Source organism: Lonchura striata, chromosome 11, assembly GCF_050655825.1.
Source record: "Lonchura striata isolate lonStrDom1 chromosome 11, ASM5065582v1, whole genome shotgun sequence".
In the NCBI taxonomy this organism is placed as follows: domain Eukaryota; kingdom Metazoa; phylum Chordata; class Aves; order Passeriformes; family Estrildidae; genus Lonchura; species Lonchura striata.
Window position 1 is genome coordinate 21,709,774 of NC_140713.1, and position 19,780 is coordinate 21,729,553.

At 40.3% G+C, this 19,780-nt stretch overlaps 1 protein-coding gene across 2 annotated transcripts in view; it reads left to right on the plus strand.

Moving 5' to 3' along the window:
- The window catches only part of CDH13 (cadherin 13), a 459,552-nt gene that overhangs the window by 402,429 nt on the left and 37,343 nt on the right, over positions 1–19,780 (plus strand). For both annotated transcript variants that reach the window (XM_085589891.1, XM_085589892.1), the window contains exons 9-10: positions 4,226–4,408; positions 5,369–5,622. In XM_085589891.1, the coding sequence (XP_085446017.1) occupies positions 4,226–4,408; positions 5,369–5,622 (437 nt within the window). The remainder of the gene's footprint in view (positions 1–4,225; positions 4,409–5,368; positions 5,623–19,780) is intronic.

Here is a 19,780-nt window from a genome sequence, read left to right on the forward strand (position 1 = left end):
TGAGAGTTTTTAGTGGCTTCATAAAGGTGTTGTTTGTGCTCAGGCTGCTGCTGGACAGGAAATTCAGGTGATTCTGATGCACTGAAGTTCATCCCTTCATCTGCTCTGAGAACTCAGTGAGCAGAATCTCGTTCACTAGAGAAGCTTTAAATGAGGTTATGAGATAAGAATCTGATTTTCATATGGTCTGGGTGCCATTTCCAGCAATGTCTGGGTGGGGTCAGTGCCTGGATTCTCAGGTGATAACATTTTGCAAAGTGATCTTTTCATGTGGTGGGAATCTGACAAGACTGATTTGAGACCGTGCAGAGGAATTTTCTGTCAATAAGAGCCACCAGTGCACCGTCCCATCAGTTCATTACAGGGCTCAGGTGGAGGAGGATTTGGCTCAGTGTTACTCTTGGCTCCAGCAGGAACCAACCACTAAATTCATCTTGCAAGATCTGGGGAAGGGAGGAGCAATGGGTTGGACTGAGACTCTCTCCCCTGCTCAGGAGGTGTTTGAGCACAGCTGGTTTGGGCATTTCTGCTCTCCCTGCCATCCCTGTACTGACTCCTGTCTGTAAGAAATACAAGATGCTCATTGTCACCCCCAGGAGCTCCATGCCCCATGGAACCACGCTGGTGATCCCTCACAAGAATTCCAGTGTCTTTATCTGCTTCCCATCAGCCCATCATGGTGGCAAATACTGCTGATTTGTTACGTTTTCAAGTCTATTTATGTACCTTCACAGCCTTCATTCTCTTCATCTACATCCATCACTATATTTCCACAAAATCTTTCAGTTCCCCATTAACTGCTCTTCACTCACTCTTTCCTTCTAAGTTTCTATCAGTCCATTTTCTGTGTATTTTGCCACAAGATTTTGGATACAGGAATAGAAGGACTGCATCTTTTTTCTCCCCTGTACTTCTAAAACTTTTAAAATGACAGAATTGCTAAAATCTCTGGGCTTTATGCATGATGAGAACAATAAATGTGCAGCATGGCACATCACAGAGCAGGTTAACCTCACATTTCAAATACTCAGAAGCAGTAAATTCACACAGCTCCTTCCAGCACACCCACTCTGGCCCAGGGTATTCTTCTGCTAAGTTATTAGTGTTCAAATGGGTCCAAATGATAGCAGTTTAAATAAAGTACTGAACTCATCTACTTTATTCTTAATTTATTGTGGTGCTTAGGGGATGTGCAGATATTTAAAATGAGTAAAATCAATTAACTTGTGATCCAATTATTTGTGTAAGCCACTGTGGGGTTTTATTTTAGAGCACTGGTTCAGGTTTTCCCAGTTAACCTTTGAGAGTGTAAACCTTTCACTGTGAAATATGAGGGACCTGTGGTTATTTTTTTTTCTCTGTTTCCAAATCTAATTCCTATTTTTGCCTTTTCTTAGTTTTTAAATCCCTTTTTTTACTTTTGTTTTTGAAAGGGACTCTGTATAAGTGTAACAGATTTTTCTAAATGTTGGGAAGTTTATTCCTTAAATAAAGGTGACTGAACAGGCAAAAGAGTTCAACTTCTAGATAAAATACACTATATTTATCTAGGCCACATGGTTTCACAGTAGATATATGTCTTTTGCAATCACAAATATGTGATTTATTACACTTTTCACATTATAAATTAAAAGTAGACCTTTGTGACAACTTCTGTGGACTGATCATTCTGCTTTTCCAGCTATCTTGAACAGACTTTAGCCCAACGTTCCAGAAAGCTCCAAATATTTGTGTTTCTGTGGTTGTTTCCCAAAAGTGAAGGACGCTAGGGGTGAGGGTACCACTGTAGCTGGAACTGTGTGGCTTGGCACAGCCTTTCCCTGTGGATGTTGGCATTTCCTTGACCTGCAGGAGTCAGAAGCTCAGCAGTGCTGTGCCCCCAGCAGCTCCTTGTGCCCTTTCTCTGCAGCTGAAGTTACTGAGAGCTCTTCCTACACAAGGAGAAAATAGGGATGCAGAAGAAAGCCAATCCCAGCTCAGATGTCCTTGCTTTAGACATCCTTAGCTTGACATTCCATATTTTTTTGAGCTAGCTGCAAGACCATGGCAACCTTTTCCATCACAGTATGGTACTGGTGGGGTAAAAATAAATTTTTCACACAGGCTTCACAATATTGTATCTGAATAAAACAACCATTTCTTTTAATATTTTACCCTAACAGCTCTTACAGTTCCCAAGGTGAGCTAGGGAGTGCTGAACATTTAACTGAATCAGACTGGAGGATTAAGGAAAAGATTTTTCCCAAGGATCAATATGAATTAGGAGCAGATGTCTTGGTCAAATCTAAGGGTTAGATTCTTCAGCATTAGGCTCCTTGAAGTCTGGTCACCTTTTCATGCAGCTGAAAGGAAATTCTTGGGTGATGAACACTTGTGGGGAAAAATTCTGACCTTTATGGTTCTGATGTCTGATATTATGCATACTCAAGTTGGGACAATATGAAATAATGTAAAAATATCAATCAGGCTAATTGGTTATTTTCAATCAGAGTAAGAGGTATGCAAGCCTGCTTGACAGTGGCAACATTTGGCTGAGCTGGAAGGAACATAATCTTGGTAATCATTCTTCTGTTATTTCCAAGATTTTTAATAGAGTTTTCCTTTTAATTTGTTTCAAAGCAAGTGAAAATATTGTTGTATTATCATTTAGAGTTAATTAAACTGCAAATGAGCTTAATGAACTGTCTGGAACAAAGCTCAATCACAACCTGTTACATATTAACTATCAAAATCAAAAAAATCTTTAACTGCTTTGTTAGATACACCAAGGAAGATAGAAATAGCCAGTTATTAACGCCATCCTTTTATGAAATCAGGTTCAAGGCTGGAAAGCTTGAACTGAATGCATGCACTCAAATTATACAGAAAAATTGAAAAAGAGTTTGGAAAGATAAATCAAATATATTGGAAAAAGAAGAAAAACAAAGATAACTGAACACAGGGGAGGACATAGTCATCTTTTCTTTATTTTCATATGAGGAAATCCACTTTACCTTCTATTTCTCCAGACTGGGAAATCTATATATTCATAAAATGCCATTTTCTGGATTCACTATTTTCACAAGCTCTCCTGCAGTGTTATGACTTCTTGTGTTCTGTAAGACAGAGGAAAAGACATTTAGTTAATTCAGGTCTTGAAGCCACTTGGGTGACTCTTGCCCTTGACTGATGCGTTGTCACCAGCGATGCAGCTTTTAAGGAGCACATGTACAGCAAAACCTATTTGTGGCATTAAGGTTTGTAATTTTGGACTTTTGAAGGCTTAATCCCTGGAAATGCTAAGATTTCCTAATGATCTGTAATGGCAGTGCTGATGTTCAGCACTTCTCAGGATTAGGTCTGTTATCAGCCTGGTTTATCCACCTCCAAAGCAGGTATTATCTTATCACTCTTACATACAGTGCTTTTAGCACGTCAGCCTCAAGTACTTGAAAGGTGAGGAGTGTTATTAAATCTGACCCTTGCAAGCTTTTCCAATGGTTTGCTTAAAGTTTTTTTCCTACATAAATAAGAATGATGGGGAATAAACTAGAATTTTCTTGCGGGGCTTGACTGGTTGAATTGTCCAGCAACACATTTCACAAGGTCATAAAAAAATCCTTCCACTGCAAGAAGAAAGCAGCACTGACTTTTAGTTATGCAGACAAAGTGGTAGCATGAGGTCCAATTATTTTTGAGCGTCGTAGAGCAGGCCCTCAAAAAAATGCTCTGGGAATGGTTTTTGTGAGACCTGTTTTGTGTCTTGGTAATGGTGCAGTGAAAAATGAATGTGTGTGGGATAATTCATGCAAAAAAAAGAATGTGAAATGCAAAACTGGATTTATTTGTAAATAAAAGTGGATTTGAAGGCAAAAGTGGTCTGTACAAGGCAGGTTCCTCTTCCCTCAGTTCCCTTTCTGGGAATACATGCAGCACTGCAGGTCTCTTCATGCTTCACTTTCCAGTAATGTGAGCTGAACTGTCTTCTTGTGATCAGAACCTTCCCAAGCTCCATTCCTATCACATCACTGCTTATCTGCCATCTATTAAGTGAAGAGCAGCTGAAATGTGATGCCTCATATTTCATACGTAAGGATGCATTATTTAAAGCTTCAGTCAAGGATTCCATTTTCCTCCTGCTGGGGTAAATAATTAATGCTGCCATGGATATTTTTATTTTTTTAGTGCGTGTGTGTGGTCATTAAGTGGAAATAGTAACGATTTCCTCTGTGGTTTTGTTTTCCAGTTCCAGGCCACAGTGAAGGAGGGGGTCACAGGTGTAATAGTGAACTTAACTGTGGGTGACCGGGACGACCCCGCCACCGGGGCGTGGAGAGCTGTCTACTCCATCATCAATGGGAACCCGGGGCAGAGCTTTGAGATCCACACCAACCCCCAGACTAATGAGGGAATGCTCTCCGTTGTCAAGGTAAGAACAATCCCCTCCTGCCCTGTGTTTTTGCTGTCAGGTTCATCCCCTGGGTTCACTGCATAAAACAAGGCACAGCAGGGATAGGATATTGGAAGATGTAAAGTTGGCTGCCAGCCCAAACTATGTGTATAACCCCTTCTTCTGTCTCAGTAACCTTATTTTTTTATCACAAGGACTGCCTGTTCCTAACTGTTGTGCTTAAATAACAGCACAAAATAATTGCAATAAGCATCAGAATTAATAGTGAGATTTGACAACAAAAATATGTCTGTTGCTGGAGGTACAATTAGAATTCAAGAGCTCCATTTTGTTCTCACTTAGAGAACACAGCAAGTAGGAGGGATAAAAGGGGCATGGATTCAGACTGAATTTACATTTCTAAAGTGGATTGGTCCCACATTTCTAAAGTCTCATAGGAAAATTTATTGCCTGTCTTTGTATGAAGACAATCCTATGTCTCAAACTTAAAAAACAAAAAAAAGAAGAAGAAACTAGCCCTGTTTGCTGCCTGTAACAGAATGCTCTCTTTTTGGCTTCAGAAGAGGCATTGTCAATTCTTAAGACAAATGCATGTATTTGCCTTTGATTTCAAGACAGGAGTTGAGAAAGCAGCTTGTGTTATTGTCATGAGCAGCTTCTGAGTGTGACTCATTTGTTTGTTAAATACAGGCTACTTGTAAATAAACATGTATAGATGAGCATTGAATTGTGTCTATGAGCTACGGCAAAAAAAAAGTGAGCTCTTGGACAGGGGGATGTCTCCATGGGTTTCTAAGTCAATTATGTTTATTTTCTTCAATGCCCTTTAGAACTGAGCGTGTCTAATCGTGAACCCTCACCAAGTTCCAGGTGCAGGGAATGTCGTTGTCCCTCTGCTGTCTGCAATTTGCTGTGGGCTAGAGAAAAAAGCATTAAGCATTGTCTTTGACCTTTGCCTTCTGATCTTCTGCTTTGCAGCCTTTAGACTACGAGATTTCAGCCTTTCACACGCTGCTGATCAAAGTGGAGAACGAAGACCCGCTGATCCCAGACATCGCCTACGGCCCCAGCTCCACAGCCACCGTCCAGATCACCGTGGAGGACGTCAACGAAGGCCCCGTGTTCCACCCAAACCCCATGGCAGTGACCAAGCAGGAGAACATCCCCGTTGGCAGCGTGGTGCTCACGGTGAACGCCACCGACCCGGACACTTTGCAGCACCAGACCATCAGGTGAGAGCAGTGCCCTCTCGTTTTCACCCTCCCTAGGTGGGAATGTCTTCTGTGCCCAAGGATTTGCCTGCCAGTGTGGAATTATGTTTAACTTAAAAGATGTTACGATTTATACTTTCTCCTGCAAATATTCAGTTTGTTGAAAACACAGGAAACAATAATTTTCTACACCATGAGGTTCCTCTAGTAGAACGAGCAAGTTCCACAAGCAATAGATTTGGCTTTGCATAGTTGCAAAATTATTTTTAACCTACTTGTTTATTCTTCTTCCTTCATGAGTGCCAGGGAAGATATTTAATAGAAACAATGCATCTGTTTTACATAGGGTTTAAATCAGTTTATGATCATTTTATAATATCCCTCAGTAAAATAATTGCTGTCCATCTACTTTCAAGAGCTGAGAAAATATTTCAGATTGAAGGTAAAGTAAGCTAAGACTTGGCCTTGTCCAGATAGATGAAAATAAATTATTATTTCTGTGCTGTAATAATATAATCCCACACTTGTGCCATGTCAACAAACCTGGACCTTATATGGTATCATCATCTCTATATTTTGATCCACCTGGTTTGGTCTTTTGGCTTTAGATTCTATAAAAAATGAAAAAACAACCACTTTGTTCTCTCAAACTAAATTGTCTTTCCAGACAGCTTTTCTCAGAATTTGAGAATTACAGGTTAGGCACTACCACTAAAACCTACAGCTGTGTTTAATTTTTCATTTCTCCTTGTAAGTATCATTTCCCCCAGGTCCCAGTGTATATAAAAGGGGATAAACTCCTTGTGAGAATGACTTCAAAGCTGCAGCTGAACAATGGCTCTGTCAATCCAGACCATAGGCAGAGATCTCTCTGCTGTCACTGGGTTATTTAGCAGTGATTGTACAGTCCTTAAAGAAGGTTTGACACGTGTACTGTTCTGCAATAAAGAAAACTGCTGATCTTGAAGATGTTCTCTGTCAGCTGCAAGTCTTGGTGAAAATGTCACTGCAAAGGACTCGGATTTGAATGATGAGGAGGTGAATTTAAGCAGGGGAGTGTGCTCATCTCCGAGAAAGGAGGAAAAAGGCAAGGCAGATAATGAAAAGTTTCAATTCTCTGCATCACCTCAAAGATAGCATTCTTAATAAGATTAATAATCCACTTTTCTCCTTTGACTTCTGCCATAGAAATATCAGTTTATCTGGAGGATGATTCTTAGCACATCATTTCATTTGTTTTCTAAATTGATTTATTTATAGAATAATTTCTTATTCTTAAGTTTCGCTTTTCTCCAAAGACCCCTAATTTCACACACAAAAATCTGTGTCTATGGATGGAATTTCTGTTGCTTGCCAGACATGGCAATGTGTCCCTCAGCAGCTTTGCTCAGAACCTGGCTTGTGCAGGTATTTATTTCCTTTGTGTTTTGGACTGAGTTTAAGGAATGAACTTACTGATGTTCTCCATAATTTATGTCTTTTCATGGGATATGGGAAAAATAACATTCATTAACATAACACCTGGTTTTGTGATGCTAAAAGAGAAAAGCCATAAAAATATAAGGATTTCATTACTAAAGCCAGCAATCCAGGAGTTATTACCTGAAATTTTCCTTGACCTACTGATTTTTCTGAATTTCTCCAAACTACATTGACCCTGAATTTAAAGGGCACCCAGTGAGTCACTGAATACTCTTCAATTTGCTTTAAAGGTGGTGTAAACAATTAAATAATATAAACATGTTCTGCAGTTCACCACACCTGGTGCTGAGGAACCCCCAAATCTTGATCAACTCATAAGATAAACAGAATTTTCCCAGAAGATTTACTGTATCTGTATAGCCAAGCATGGAAGTCTTATAGCCAAAAGCAAGATTTTTTTCCTTTTATGTGCAGAAAAGAGGAGCAGAATTAAGCTAGGCTGGGGTGGGAATGAGGAATGATCATATAAAGGAACTATGGAAATGGAAGTGGTTGTGTAAGTTAGAGGAAAATAATGCAAATTTAATGGAAACTGGGAAATGGTAGAATGCATCAGGAAAAGGCTAATCTGAATACCTGTCAGTCCTATTGCTAAAATAACAGGAAAGCATAAACCAGTATTTTTAAAAGATGTTTTAATGTTGACAGGTAGTGTAGCAGCAGTGAAAAAGGCAGACTGTGGTATGAGAACAGCATCTGCAGTTAAGGGCAGGGTCAAATTCCATGTATAAAAGCCAAAACCCCTCACTGGGTGGAGTCTGGCTGAAATATTTACCTCAAATTCCCACAGACAGGTGTGTGTTTAGAGTTTGGGACAATGTGCAGGACTTTTACAGAGCACTGATGCCAAATTTGTGCCTTTCAGACTATAATTGTGCCATCAGTCCTTGCTATGACTATATGGTAAAATAAAGGCCAAATAGGGCTCCTAAATGGGTCTGTGGATTAATTGAATATTAATGACCATGAGTGAGCAATGTTTTGTCTGCAAGAAGCAATGAATGTTAGATCTGTGCTGTGGGAACTGTGTGCATCGCCCCCAACAAAGTATAAATCCCTTCAAAATGGGCAGACCAGCAGAGAATTTGTAATGTTGGTGGGCTTTTGGTTCTTTTTTTTAGCCTGTTACAACTGAAAGATGTCCAACTGCAAGGATATTTTTAGTTAATTTTCCACATAGAACTTGTAGAAGGAGCTGCTGATTATTTGTAATCAGGAAATTTAGTTACTCTACTAGATATAACATGATAAATGCATTTCAAGACCAACAAAAAAGAGTAGAGAAAGCATTTTTGCCATTGTCTGCAGCTAGATTGAATTTATTCTTTGAACAATGCAGATCTGAATCAGAATCGAATTACTTATCTCTGAAAAACGTGGCTTACTTTGTAAAATTTCCTGAAGACAGCTGTATTTTGAAGCAATTTTCCTTTTTATTCTCCAGCTTCAAGTGTTTTTGCAGGCTGAGGAAGAATTTCATTTCAAAGCTGAAACAAGCTGGCAAAAAATGTGTTTCAGTGATAAAAATAAGACTCCAAATCACAGACCTGGGCTGTGGCCGTTTGCACATGAGTGGCAGAACTTGCACAGTGTCAGCTCATCCCTTTCCATTGGCGTTAAAATCCCAGAGGAATTCCAGGTGGAGGTGGGATCTAAGAGGTGGAAATAAGAGGTGGAAACCAGTGTTTGTTCCACTCTCATTGCTCCCTGCTCAAGTTGGGTCACATTTCTCAGATCCATTGACCTTTCTATTTTCCTTTTTTCTTTTTTTTTTTTTTTATAAAGCATTTAAATCTCTCTCTACTTTCCATCTTTTCTAGAATTAAAAAATGAAAGAAATCCAGCAGGCCCCATTTTAATTATAACCCAACAATTTATTAATAGAACAGTAATGAAGTTTCTGAAATTTGATTTCTTAATCAGACCCCATTGTTATTTTTGTGCCAGATTTGAGAGTTTAATTTTGGGTACTTCTTCCCAACCTCTGAAATTTTAATCAGAAGTTTTAAGTGTACATGTCAATGACAAGTTAAAGGCCAAATTTAATAACATTTCCTACCTTGGGAAATTAAAAGAAGAACCTCACTCTGAAACCCATTATTAACAGTAGATCTTAATTAAACACGGTTATGGTTCTCAATATTTGACTGTGTGAAGAGATTGGTTTCAGTATTTTTCCCTTTTTGGGATTCAACAAGTGCAGAATATTCAACAGTTAAACTTCTAGCTACGTGTAAATGAGTTGTTTACTGCAGTGTATTTGTAATTTTTAATTAGAGCAGTGTTGTTTTCTGGTTTTGTGGCTTATCGTGGCAATATATTTTTATTACCTACTGTGCTCTTGGATTTTAAATTATTTATGTAAACATATTGTTTATTCTCAGTAAGCAATGTGACTCAATGCTTCAGAAATATCTTCATAAGAAAAGTTTATTACAGCTCTAAAGCATATCTAATTCATTAAGTACAATTAAAATGCAGCATTTGAAGCTGGAGAACTTAGAACCCAAACTGCACCGAGTTTCATGAAAGGCTGCAGAGATATCTGAAGCTCTGTATGCAAATAAGGTATATATTTATGTATAATATTTATAGCAAGCTGCCCCACATAGTACAGGTGGCTCCTGGAAGCACAGGAACACTGTTTCCAAGTCTGGAAATAGGAGCAAACTCATTTATTATTGTCAACATTTCCAAATAACAGCTACTGCTCTGTCTGGAAGGGAACAGACTCTGTTTCTCTTGATATAAATTGAGTTTTTCTGGGCTGCAAACTAATCATTAATGAGGCTTCATGGTGGAGCATCAGAGCAGGGGAAGGAGGAGGCTGAACCCAACTGAATTAAGAGTGATTGTGGGTTTTGCTGCCTTGAAGGAGGTTGTAGTGAGTCTCTTCTGCCAAGCCTTAAGTGAAATGATGAGAGAAAATGGCCTTTGGTTTCCCAGAGGAGGTTCAGATTAGACACTGGGAAAAAATTCACTGCAAGGGTGATCAGGTATAAAACAATCTGCTCAGGGAGGTGGGGGAGACACAGGTGTGGAGGTGGCAAGAGGTGTCTGGATGTGGCACGTGGAGATGTAATTTAGGAGCTGGATCTCACTTTGCAGTTGGATCTCAAAGATCTTTTGCAGCCTTGATGATTCTGGGCATGGTTTGTCTTTTCATCAAGAACCAAAAATCTGATGATGGACTGGTCAATGTCTTTGGGAACAGGAATTTTGCTGCTGGGACATGTTTTGCTTTAGATTAGATCATCCTGGCTTTGGGGTTGGTGTCTATGGAGTTGGTAGAAATCAGTGGAAATGTTGCAACTTCTGATTGATGGCAGCTATGATCTTTGTCCAAAAAATATATAAATTAAAAAAAATGGCTGCCTAGAATTCTATAAAATAGTGCTGAAGCTACACTGAAATGAATTCATAGCTCAGTGAGTTTCTCCCAGATCTCAGATGGTTGAGAAAACTAATGAGAATTCTCTGGAAAAAGCAAGTTTTACTTCTGCTCCTTTCCTTGGCTGCCAATCCCCACCATTCCACACAGAGAATGCATAAGCCATGAATCACAAGGATAATTCAAAAAGCCTTTTTCATGTCTCTTACCAGGATTTTTCCAGAGATCCTGAACCCCCTGTGAACAAGGATGAGGCTTCACATCACATTGCTCACAACCACTTAAGGGATCAATTTTGCATACTTTGTTCCACATCAAACCTTTTTAAAGCACTTTTGTTGCTGGTGGAGGTCAATAAATTCCCTTTTTCGGGTTACACTCCAATCACTTCCTGAAGTACTACATAATGAGAGAGGGATGGGAAGACTTAAAGAGTGAATGCTTAGGAAGCAACACACTTAGTCATGGTTAAATATGTCTCCTAGAGTCTGAAGGACTTGTCTTTGATTCCTAACAACGGGAGATTTGTTTTCCTTGTGCTGACAGAAGACGAGCTCCATTGTTACAAATGAATGGCTGAGCCATGCTCTCAGCATGCAGCACCAGAGTTTTTCACTGTAAGTTATACCCAGGAGCATCTCAGGTTGGCTCTGTAGTTTTTATTGATGGCCTGCCTGAACCCAGCCACTGGGAATTTGTAGTGCATCTCTGGATCTGAAGTTGCTGTGTATTGAGCTATGTACACTGTTTTTCTCTTCCTTTCTCTTTTTTAAGTTAGATGGAAAGGCAGGGAGAGACGGAATCTGCTTGAAGCAAAGAAAGGTTTATTTTCACTTCTGTCTTTGTGAACTCTGAAACACAGAAACACCAACTCTGGAGAGCTGTGGGTATTGGGGTATCCAGCAAACAATGCCAGAAAAGAGGAGATTTAATAAACTCTGAAAGGATGGACTTGGGCAGCTCCCTCATGCTACACAACCACTGCCTGTAATTGCAGGTTCTCAGTGGTCACTGGCTCAAGAGCATTTTGCACAGCAGTCTTTTTTCTCAAATTCAGAAAAAAGAAAATTCAGTATTAACACCTTCCTTGAAGGTGTTAATATTGTCTGAATGGGTAATTATTGTGATGGTCGTATTTTACTATCATAGAACTCATATCTGAAGGAAAAAATAGTAAAAAACTTGCCACTTTTCATTTACTGAGTAAAGTAAATGACCCCTCTTTCCCCATACAGCAAACTCTTTAAGGCTACAGCAATAAGGGAGAGAAGCAAAATTGTTTCTGGAGCAGTAGTGTACCTCTTTCTCTCCTTTATTCTCAAACCCAGAACCACACTGATATATTTCTGGAAGGGGAAAAATGGCTCAAGAGCCAAATCAGCCCCAGTTTCCCTGTGCAGAAGGTGGTTTGAAGCTGGCCAGCACTGTGGATTTATCAACATCACTGAACTAATGTGGAGGAAGCAGCTGGATTAAAAAGAAAAAAAAATTAAAATTCTCAGGTGGGAGCTAAGGAGATGGGACAGAAGAGAACAAATGACTGGAATTAAATCTCACTGCTGAGAGAATTGAAACATCTGCCAAAGCTGGCCCTGTAAAAGCTGTGGACAGCACCTGATGCTGACCATTCAGGAGAGCCAGTTCCATCTCTGTCAGCTCCCACAGCAGAGCTGCAGAGTGCAGGATGTGCTTTTCCTCCCAGCTGGGAGCAGATGTTGACAGCTGCCTCCCAAGCTCTGTCACTCAGGCCCTTTGCTGCTCACAGGCATTCCCTGGCTGCTTGAATTTACCACCAGCCTGGCAGCACCTCCCTGCTCACACTGGGAGCAGTGGTACCCTGGCATCGCCGCTTCCCCAGCTGCTTCCAGCATCTCTCACAGTCACAGACGCTTCTAAGTATCCCCTGATGTTTCTTTTTGCCCTATTTTTATGATATTCTCTGCGTCTGTGCTGGGGCAGATGTTTGACCTCTTCTTTGCTTGTTTCTGCTTTTGTATACCTTGAATTTCAGTGCTTGAGGGCAGTCCCAGCTCACCAGCTGGGGTGAAGCTTCGTTAGACCAGTTTTTGCCTTGCTGGGAGGTGAGGGAGCTTCCCTGCTTGCCTTGTCTATGCTCATATCTTATCTTCTCTGGATTCTTGGCTCCTCCTAGCAGTTACCAAGGTGTGGGGAAAGGTTAATGCACAAAAATAAATTGGGATAGAATTATTTCCTTGTCCTCTCCAGGAGGAAGAGCAGGGGGGATATTTTCACCCTGACTGAGTGAGGCTGTTCTGAAAAACAGTGTCACTTTCCTGAGGGGAGAAAAAAAAATAAATCCATCTCTGTCTCCTTGATTGGTCTCTGAAATAGCAGAAATGTCTGAATTAAATTATTAAAGGCTACCTAAAGCAGGGGGCCCAGGAATTCTCAATCCATGATTCATAGTTTTGCCCAGAACCCAGCTACCTGAAGCTAGACTTCATCACTCCTGACAATACTTGTCAAAAGATCCTTTTCTTAAAATTTTCCACTGCTCTACTCTGTTGGCATAAATCATACCTAATATGTTGTTATTAAAGCTGTGGATGATAGCATTGAAAATCTGTGTTTCCATGAAGTCAAATAAGCCACAGTCACCTATTTCAACTTGCTTTGATATTACCTTTAGAATCCTGAATTCTTGATTAATAAGGATGAATGTAGCATTTAAGGGGAGTTTAATTAGACCCTCTGTCTTTATCCTGCATAACAATATTATGCCACATTATGATTTCAACCGTGTCAGCACTCAGAATGAATGGCTGTGAACTGTGAAATTACAGGGCACATTTTTCATGTCACTGCCTAAACAATATTGCAGATCTTCTTGAGAAATATAACAATAGGATCTATCAGTCACAAGTTATGCTTGCAGTGGAAGGCAGATCCAGACAATAACTCACTTTGTCATTACTGTTCTCTTCTAGTCTCAGAAAAGGCAGGATTTTTTCCTCTGGAAGAAGTAAAGAGTATCTTGATTATAATAAGTTAGCTATCAAGTTTGAGGACATAGCGTGAGGAGTCGTCTTGATGGGGAAGGGGGTGGTATGAATTTCTCTTAATATTTTAAAGCTATTGAATTCTGGAGTCTCACTCAGCTGGGTTTGATCGTGTGTGAACGTCTGTGTGTGGTTACAGCTTTCAGTGGTGCTTTGATAAAAATTTATTTGGGCTGGTTATGAGTGTGATTTGAGCTCCAGGGACCAGTGGTGTTTTGCATGGTGGCAAAAGCTGCAAAACCAAGCACCAAAATAAAAGATTTCCAGGAAGATTAGTGCTGCACCCAGGGCTTAATCCTGCCATGAAGGGAAATTGTCTAATTAAGCAATTCAGCTCTTTAAAGCAGGTGAAGATCTTGGATGGCACTGAGCAGATTTCTGGCCATATTTCATTAATTTACCACCTCCAGACTAAGGATAGAATAAATCATGGACACTTCCAGTTCAGCGGCACAATTCCTATTAAATCTGGGAGTAGTTTTCCATGTGGGAGCAGGAGCTTTCCCAAAAGCACAGAATTCCTGTCCTGTGTTTACAACCACTGCTCAGTGGCAAGGCAGCCCCAGCCTGTGCATTTCAAGGTACAAATGCCCTATCTCCTTTCAGGCTCACTGCTGGTTATCCTTGGAGTGGAATTGAAGTTCACTGAAGAAATTGTCAGAAGGTTTAAGCACTCATTTTTACTAAATGGAGCTCTGCAATGTTACTGTAATAGGAAAAACGCCTTGTAGAGTTCAATTGGAATTTTTCTATTAACTTTGTAATAAGGATGCCAATTTCTGCAAAATAGTTTCTGAGTAAGAGTGAAATTATGCACTTTGTTAAGCAGCAGTAAGCCTGCAGATTCAGTCTTGGTTCAAATGTGAATTACTAAGGGACTGACTTCTACCTAATTTTATGACCATTATACTCTAGGTAAATATGCCTACAGAGACATGCATGCCTGCTCTACACAGAGCCAGATAATTATTATCCATGGCATCCCTTGGGCAGCTTCTCTGGGTAGTGCTCAGCTCCACATCACCTTGGAGAATCCAACCCTTCCACCCAGGTTTCACTGCACACTCCAAACCCTGGAGAGTTTTTACCCAATGACGTGTTTTAATGGGTCTGGCAGAGTCCTGGTTCCTCTTGCACATGGGAAATTTCCACAGGAATTCTCACTGCTTAAAGCCCTGCCTCTCTGGAGATTCAGCCCTGGGTCCTTGGTAGCATTTTACACAAATGCAGTCCCAGCCTTCATCTGGTCATGCTTCAGGACTAAAATAAGGAATTGTTCTATTAGCAGGGGAAAAACGTGTGCAGATTCTGGCCCTGGAAGCTTCTAAGTTATTAACCAGTGTTTAAAAAAAAACATTTTAGCTCAGAAAGAAAACAGCACTGTCTCAGTTTTGCACATGTCCATGTCAAGGGTGTTAAGTCAGTTGACTCAGAAACTGCTGCAGTTTAGGTTTTGAAGTGCAAGGAAAAATAAAAAGCAGGAAAAGCCCCTAATGGCTTTAATCTTTGTATAACTGTGCTTTTGAACAAGTGCTTCTTTGTGCAGCCAGGTGAGTCTTTTCATTACAGCTTCTGTCATTTCAGAGGGGGGGAAAGACCAGATTATTTTAGTTTTACAGGTTTTGAGGCTTCCAGTTTTTTGCCTGTCAAATTGAAACATTAAAATTCACCTCACAATGATGCTCTGGACCTGCATTGAAGGTGGCTGGCAAAATATTCAGATCCCATAAGACAAGGGAAAAGGGGCAGAGAAGTTTAACTCCTGGGTATCCAACCCAGGGTTAAAAAGCATGAAGTAACTAGGGTATAATAGACTCTTAGGAGATTAAATACACTCAATTCCCAGAGCACTATATTTGTGTGCACTGAATGCAATGCATATCAAGCAGAAAATAAAACTATATATGGCCAAACAGTGGAATACCTTTGATAAAAGATTTATCTCATTGGTACCACCCTGAAATCAGGCAAGTCCTGGATAAAAAGTTTATCAGCACTGTCAGGGTGGTAAATAAAGGTTAAACAAGCAAATCTAAATCTTCCATTTCCTGTTTTTTCAGTGCTTAAGCCTGCAACATCTAATGAAAGCTCTTTTTGTGTCATAAATGAATACTGCTTCAGAGCTTTCCCCTCTGACCTCTTCACATTTTCCATCACTGGCCAGCAGATCTCTTAAATGACACCCATTTGTCATGTTGTTAATATATGTCTGAAGGGGGCTTGGTGATTATGATGATGAACAGGATATAAAAATTGTGCTGTGCATAGTAGATTTGTTGTAGGCAGCACATCAGAGCAAGCCCTCAGATGCACACAGGATTTGTACCCTGGCAAGAAAGAAGATTTTTAACTTGCAAGGGGAAATTACTGACTTCTTCAGCATGAACTCACCTTTTATAAAGGATAAAACTTTATATTATCCTTTATAATGATAAATAGTACACTATCTGTATTTTATAGAGAATAATTTTTCCGTAAAGAATATACTTAAATTTTTATTTAATTGAAAAACACAGGGGGGCTTAATACATTGTATATTATATATTGAAATACACCTTATGACTTTTTTTTTCAGAATATCTGGCAGGATTTAATTTTGGCTATCCTCTATTAATATTTACTTGTTCAAGGACAATTTTGTTTTGCAGTAACATCACTCAGACAAGAGATGTTACATTGAACATAACAGAGTGTGGAATGTGAGTTTTCACGGTTTTGTTCAACAAGTGGAAAGCAGTATTTTGGTTTTTGAACATCCCTTGGATGTTGGATTTTTGGGATTCCTAAGGCAGAAAGGTGGGGAGGGGGGAAAACAAGCACAGCAACCTCTAACAAATGGAACAGCCCAGACTTGATGAGTTTAGACATAAAACACCAAAGCCATAGTTATGCACAACCTTGGAAGATGTTGAGGGCCAGGTGAGTCAGAGTCATCCATGGCTTTGAAGTGAGTTTGGTTTGAATGGCTGAGAGTCTGACTCACTGATCTCAGGGTCCGTGGTGTTGAGGAGACCCCAAGAGTGTTAAAAGTCCTTGTTCTGCCAGCCCAAGCAGCCAAAGAAGGAGTCTGAAATGCGCAGGGTCAGCTTTTCAAGGTTGATTATTTTTCCTTATCTATATCATTCTTTCTCTGACCTGCTGAGCTCTGTCTAGCAGGTCGGCCATGGCATTCTCTCTGCCCTCAGGGTGGTTTTTACATTTTATACTTAAAAGTACTATTGTAAACTATGTTTACAATACTGTGCCAATATCTATCATTTCTGTTGGACAGTGTGTCTCTACCTTAAACCAAGAGAAAAGTGTGACTATCACACCAAGACATGGAGGACAAGAAGAAGGAGAAAGTCAGGACACACCCAGATCCCTCCATCTTGTCCCCTTGAACCCCTTCCTTTAAAACCCTAAAATTCTAATTTTCACCCTGTGTTAATTCAGCTACCACACTACTCAAACCCTTGTGGCTTGTAATTCCTCATACAGAGTTGGCAGCTTTTTCCACAGCCTAAAATCAAAACCAAAGCTGTTTTTGACTTCATGCCAAGGTCTCTGAGCCCCCTGCCAGGGTCTGGAGGCAGCCAGGGTAGCAGAGGGATGTCCTGGACTCCGACACACTGAGGTTAGAAAGGGTGAATCACACTGGCCTGTTCATTTCTCATGGCCATTACAGATAGGGAGTTAGGCAAACAAAAGGAACTCTGAAAATAGAGGAAAAGATGTGACACGATAGCACACGTTGCTGCAACATTCAGGACAGAAAGAGGTCATGTATTTTTTGAACAGTTCAATGTAATTGGTAAAAAAAACCCTCAAATAGGAGATTGTCCATTACCAGAGGAATGAAAGAGAATTAATTAAGTTTCTTCTGTAAGAAATACACCCATTAAATACATAGTGTGTTTGAAATAAGCTGGGGAAGAAACCACCAAAATCTTAATTTAAAACTTATTATTAGTCAGAATTATTAGGTGTACTGTAGTTTTTCTTTGGATATTATGTACTCCTCTTATTAACCATGTTACTGAATCTCTCACCTACCCTTTCCTTTTCTTGTTATTGATGTTGGAAAGTGTTTTTCATTGATGAATATTAATTCCTCTGGGCTACATAACTCTACAAATCACCAGGAGAGTTTATTTTCCTACTATGAATTCACTTCTTTCTTAACAGAGATAAACAAGGTAGCTGAAATGAAAAACCCATCAATTTTTGCATTACTAATCACAATGGGACATATTTTATTTTATATATTATCTCTTGCTCTTTCACTGTAAAGAGTTCTACTTTCATAATAGATGCTTAGAGTTTAACTAGGCAACAAGGGGTTAACCCCTAATTAACAACTCCTAATTAACCTCTCAATTGCCATCAAACTGTGTCTTGGTTTGGAAAGACAGCTGTCTGCTAAGGAAGGCAGGAGCCTCCCTAAAATTAAAAATAAAAAGTAGAGCCCCTTCCTCCAAATTGTTATAAATGTGAAATTAAGTGGGGCTCTCAGGCAAAAATATGGGATCAGGAATAACAGTTCTTTATTGGGGATGAAAATAAAAAATAAACAATACAGTGAATCAAAGCAACACTGACAGAGTCAGAACACAATCTGACACCCTGTTGGACAGGGTGTTGGCCACAGTCCAGTTGGGAATTGTGGCTGAAATTCTTCTGGAGTGTCAGGTGTAGTTCTGTTGGAGCAGTGATCCTGTAGAAAAAGGTGTAGTCTTCCTGCAGTGGAAGAGGCAGCTGGGAAATCCAGTGGAGAAAAAGCCATGCTGGTGTTCCAGAAACTCTAGATTATATCCAGGTAGGAATGCTTGGCTCCTCCCTCTGGGCAGAGCATCTCACAATGGGATGTTGTGATTTTCTCAGCCATGCAGTGACATTCAATAGCCCATTATCAGCAGATGTCTCCCCTGAGAGACGATTGGTTTGTGGAAGAGATAAAGAAAAACTGCCCAATTAAGAGAAGGTGACTGCCACACTTCTAGCAGATAGCAATTTAATACATCTTGCCTTGTGATCTAGGACAGGAGCTCAGCTCCACACTCAGCAAAGACCACACAAATGGCTCAGGCAGTGCTCTAATGTGAGAAAAAACCTGAAGCCAGGTTTAGCCTGCATCAGGCTCAGCTCAACTCCCAGGATCAGTGCTTTCCTTCAGTGAAGTCTGGATTCCAACATGGATCTTTGCCACTCAAGATTATGCCTGTCAAATACATGAAAACACTCTTATAATTAGCAGATTAGCAGCCAACATCTCACAAAAATGAGTGTCTGGAGGGAACCCTGCAGCAGCAGCAGCATGTTTGATCCTGGCTGTCCCATCCAGAGCTCTGTCTAACCAGAGCTGGGGGACAGAGCTGTGTGCTCACAGCACAGGGAAGGAGCAGGGCTGGGCTGGTTTTCCTGCCAGGCCTCTCGCTGCAACCTGCCAAGAAACTCAGAGGCTTTCTGCAGTCAACAGAACATTATTTCTGTCCCATCATCTCCATGCTGTGCCTTGGGAACAGCTGAGTGTCGGGAACGAGCCCTGTGCAAGTTCAGCCAGCTGGGGAATGCCCACAGGAAAATGCTGCCATTGCTTTGCTGGCACCATCAGCTCTTTCACAGATTTTCCTTCTGAATTGCCACTTCTTGTACAGCCAGTTTATTGAGTGGTAAATTTTGTCCTTTCTTAGGCTACTCACTTTTTTTTTTCTTTTTTGGGGTGGGGGTTGGCTTTGTTGGTAGGCTAAGAAAATGGAAGTGAAAATATTCATCCCTTTCACCCCAAACCATTCTAGGATTTTCTCTAACACTGTAGAAGTAAAAACTACTATGTGTAGTAAGGGATAGGACAGAAAAAATTCTTTATGTTAATAACTGACTGCTGTGGGTGTAGCCAGGGATCCCATGTGTGTATGTTCAGACTGAGACAGAGTTTGTGTCTCCTCTGTTTGTGCCATTTGTGAATATTTTTTCCTTCCTAAAGGTCTCTCATTAACAGAAAATTTTGTTCATGTTTAGTACCAAAGGAAGAAAGTCTGCTAAATCTCCAGGATCTAATTCCCAAAATGGCCCTCTTGATATTTCCTGGTCCTGGGAGGAAGGCCTGTGATAGTTCTAGTCTTTATTATTAATTATTTTCCCAATGGCAAGGTGCTATTCCCCATTGCTGGGATATCCAGTGTCCTCCAGATTTACACTGGACTGGAATTCTTTGAAAAGTATTGATGAGCAAAGGCACCAAAAGAGGTAAGTGAGTGCGCACGAGGCAGATGAAGGTGCCCAGGAGTGTGTGCTGCCCTCACTC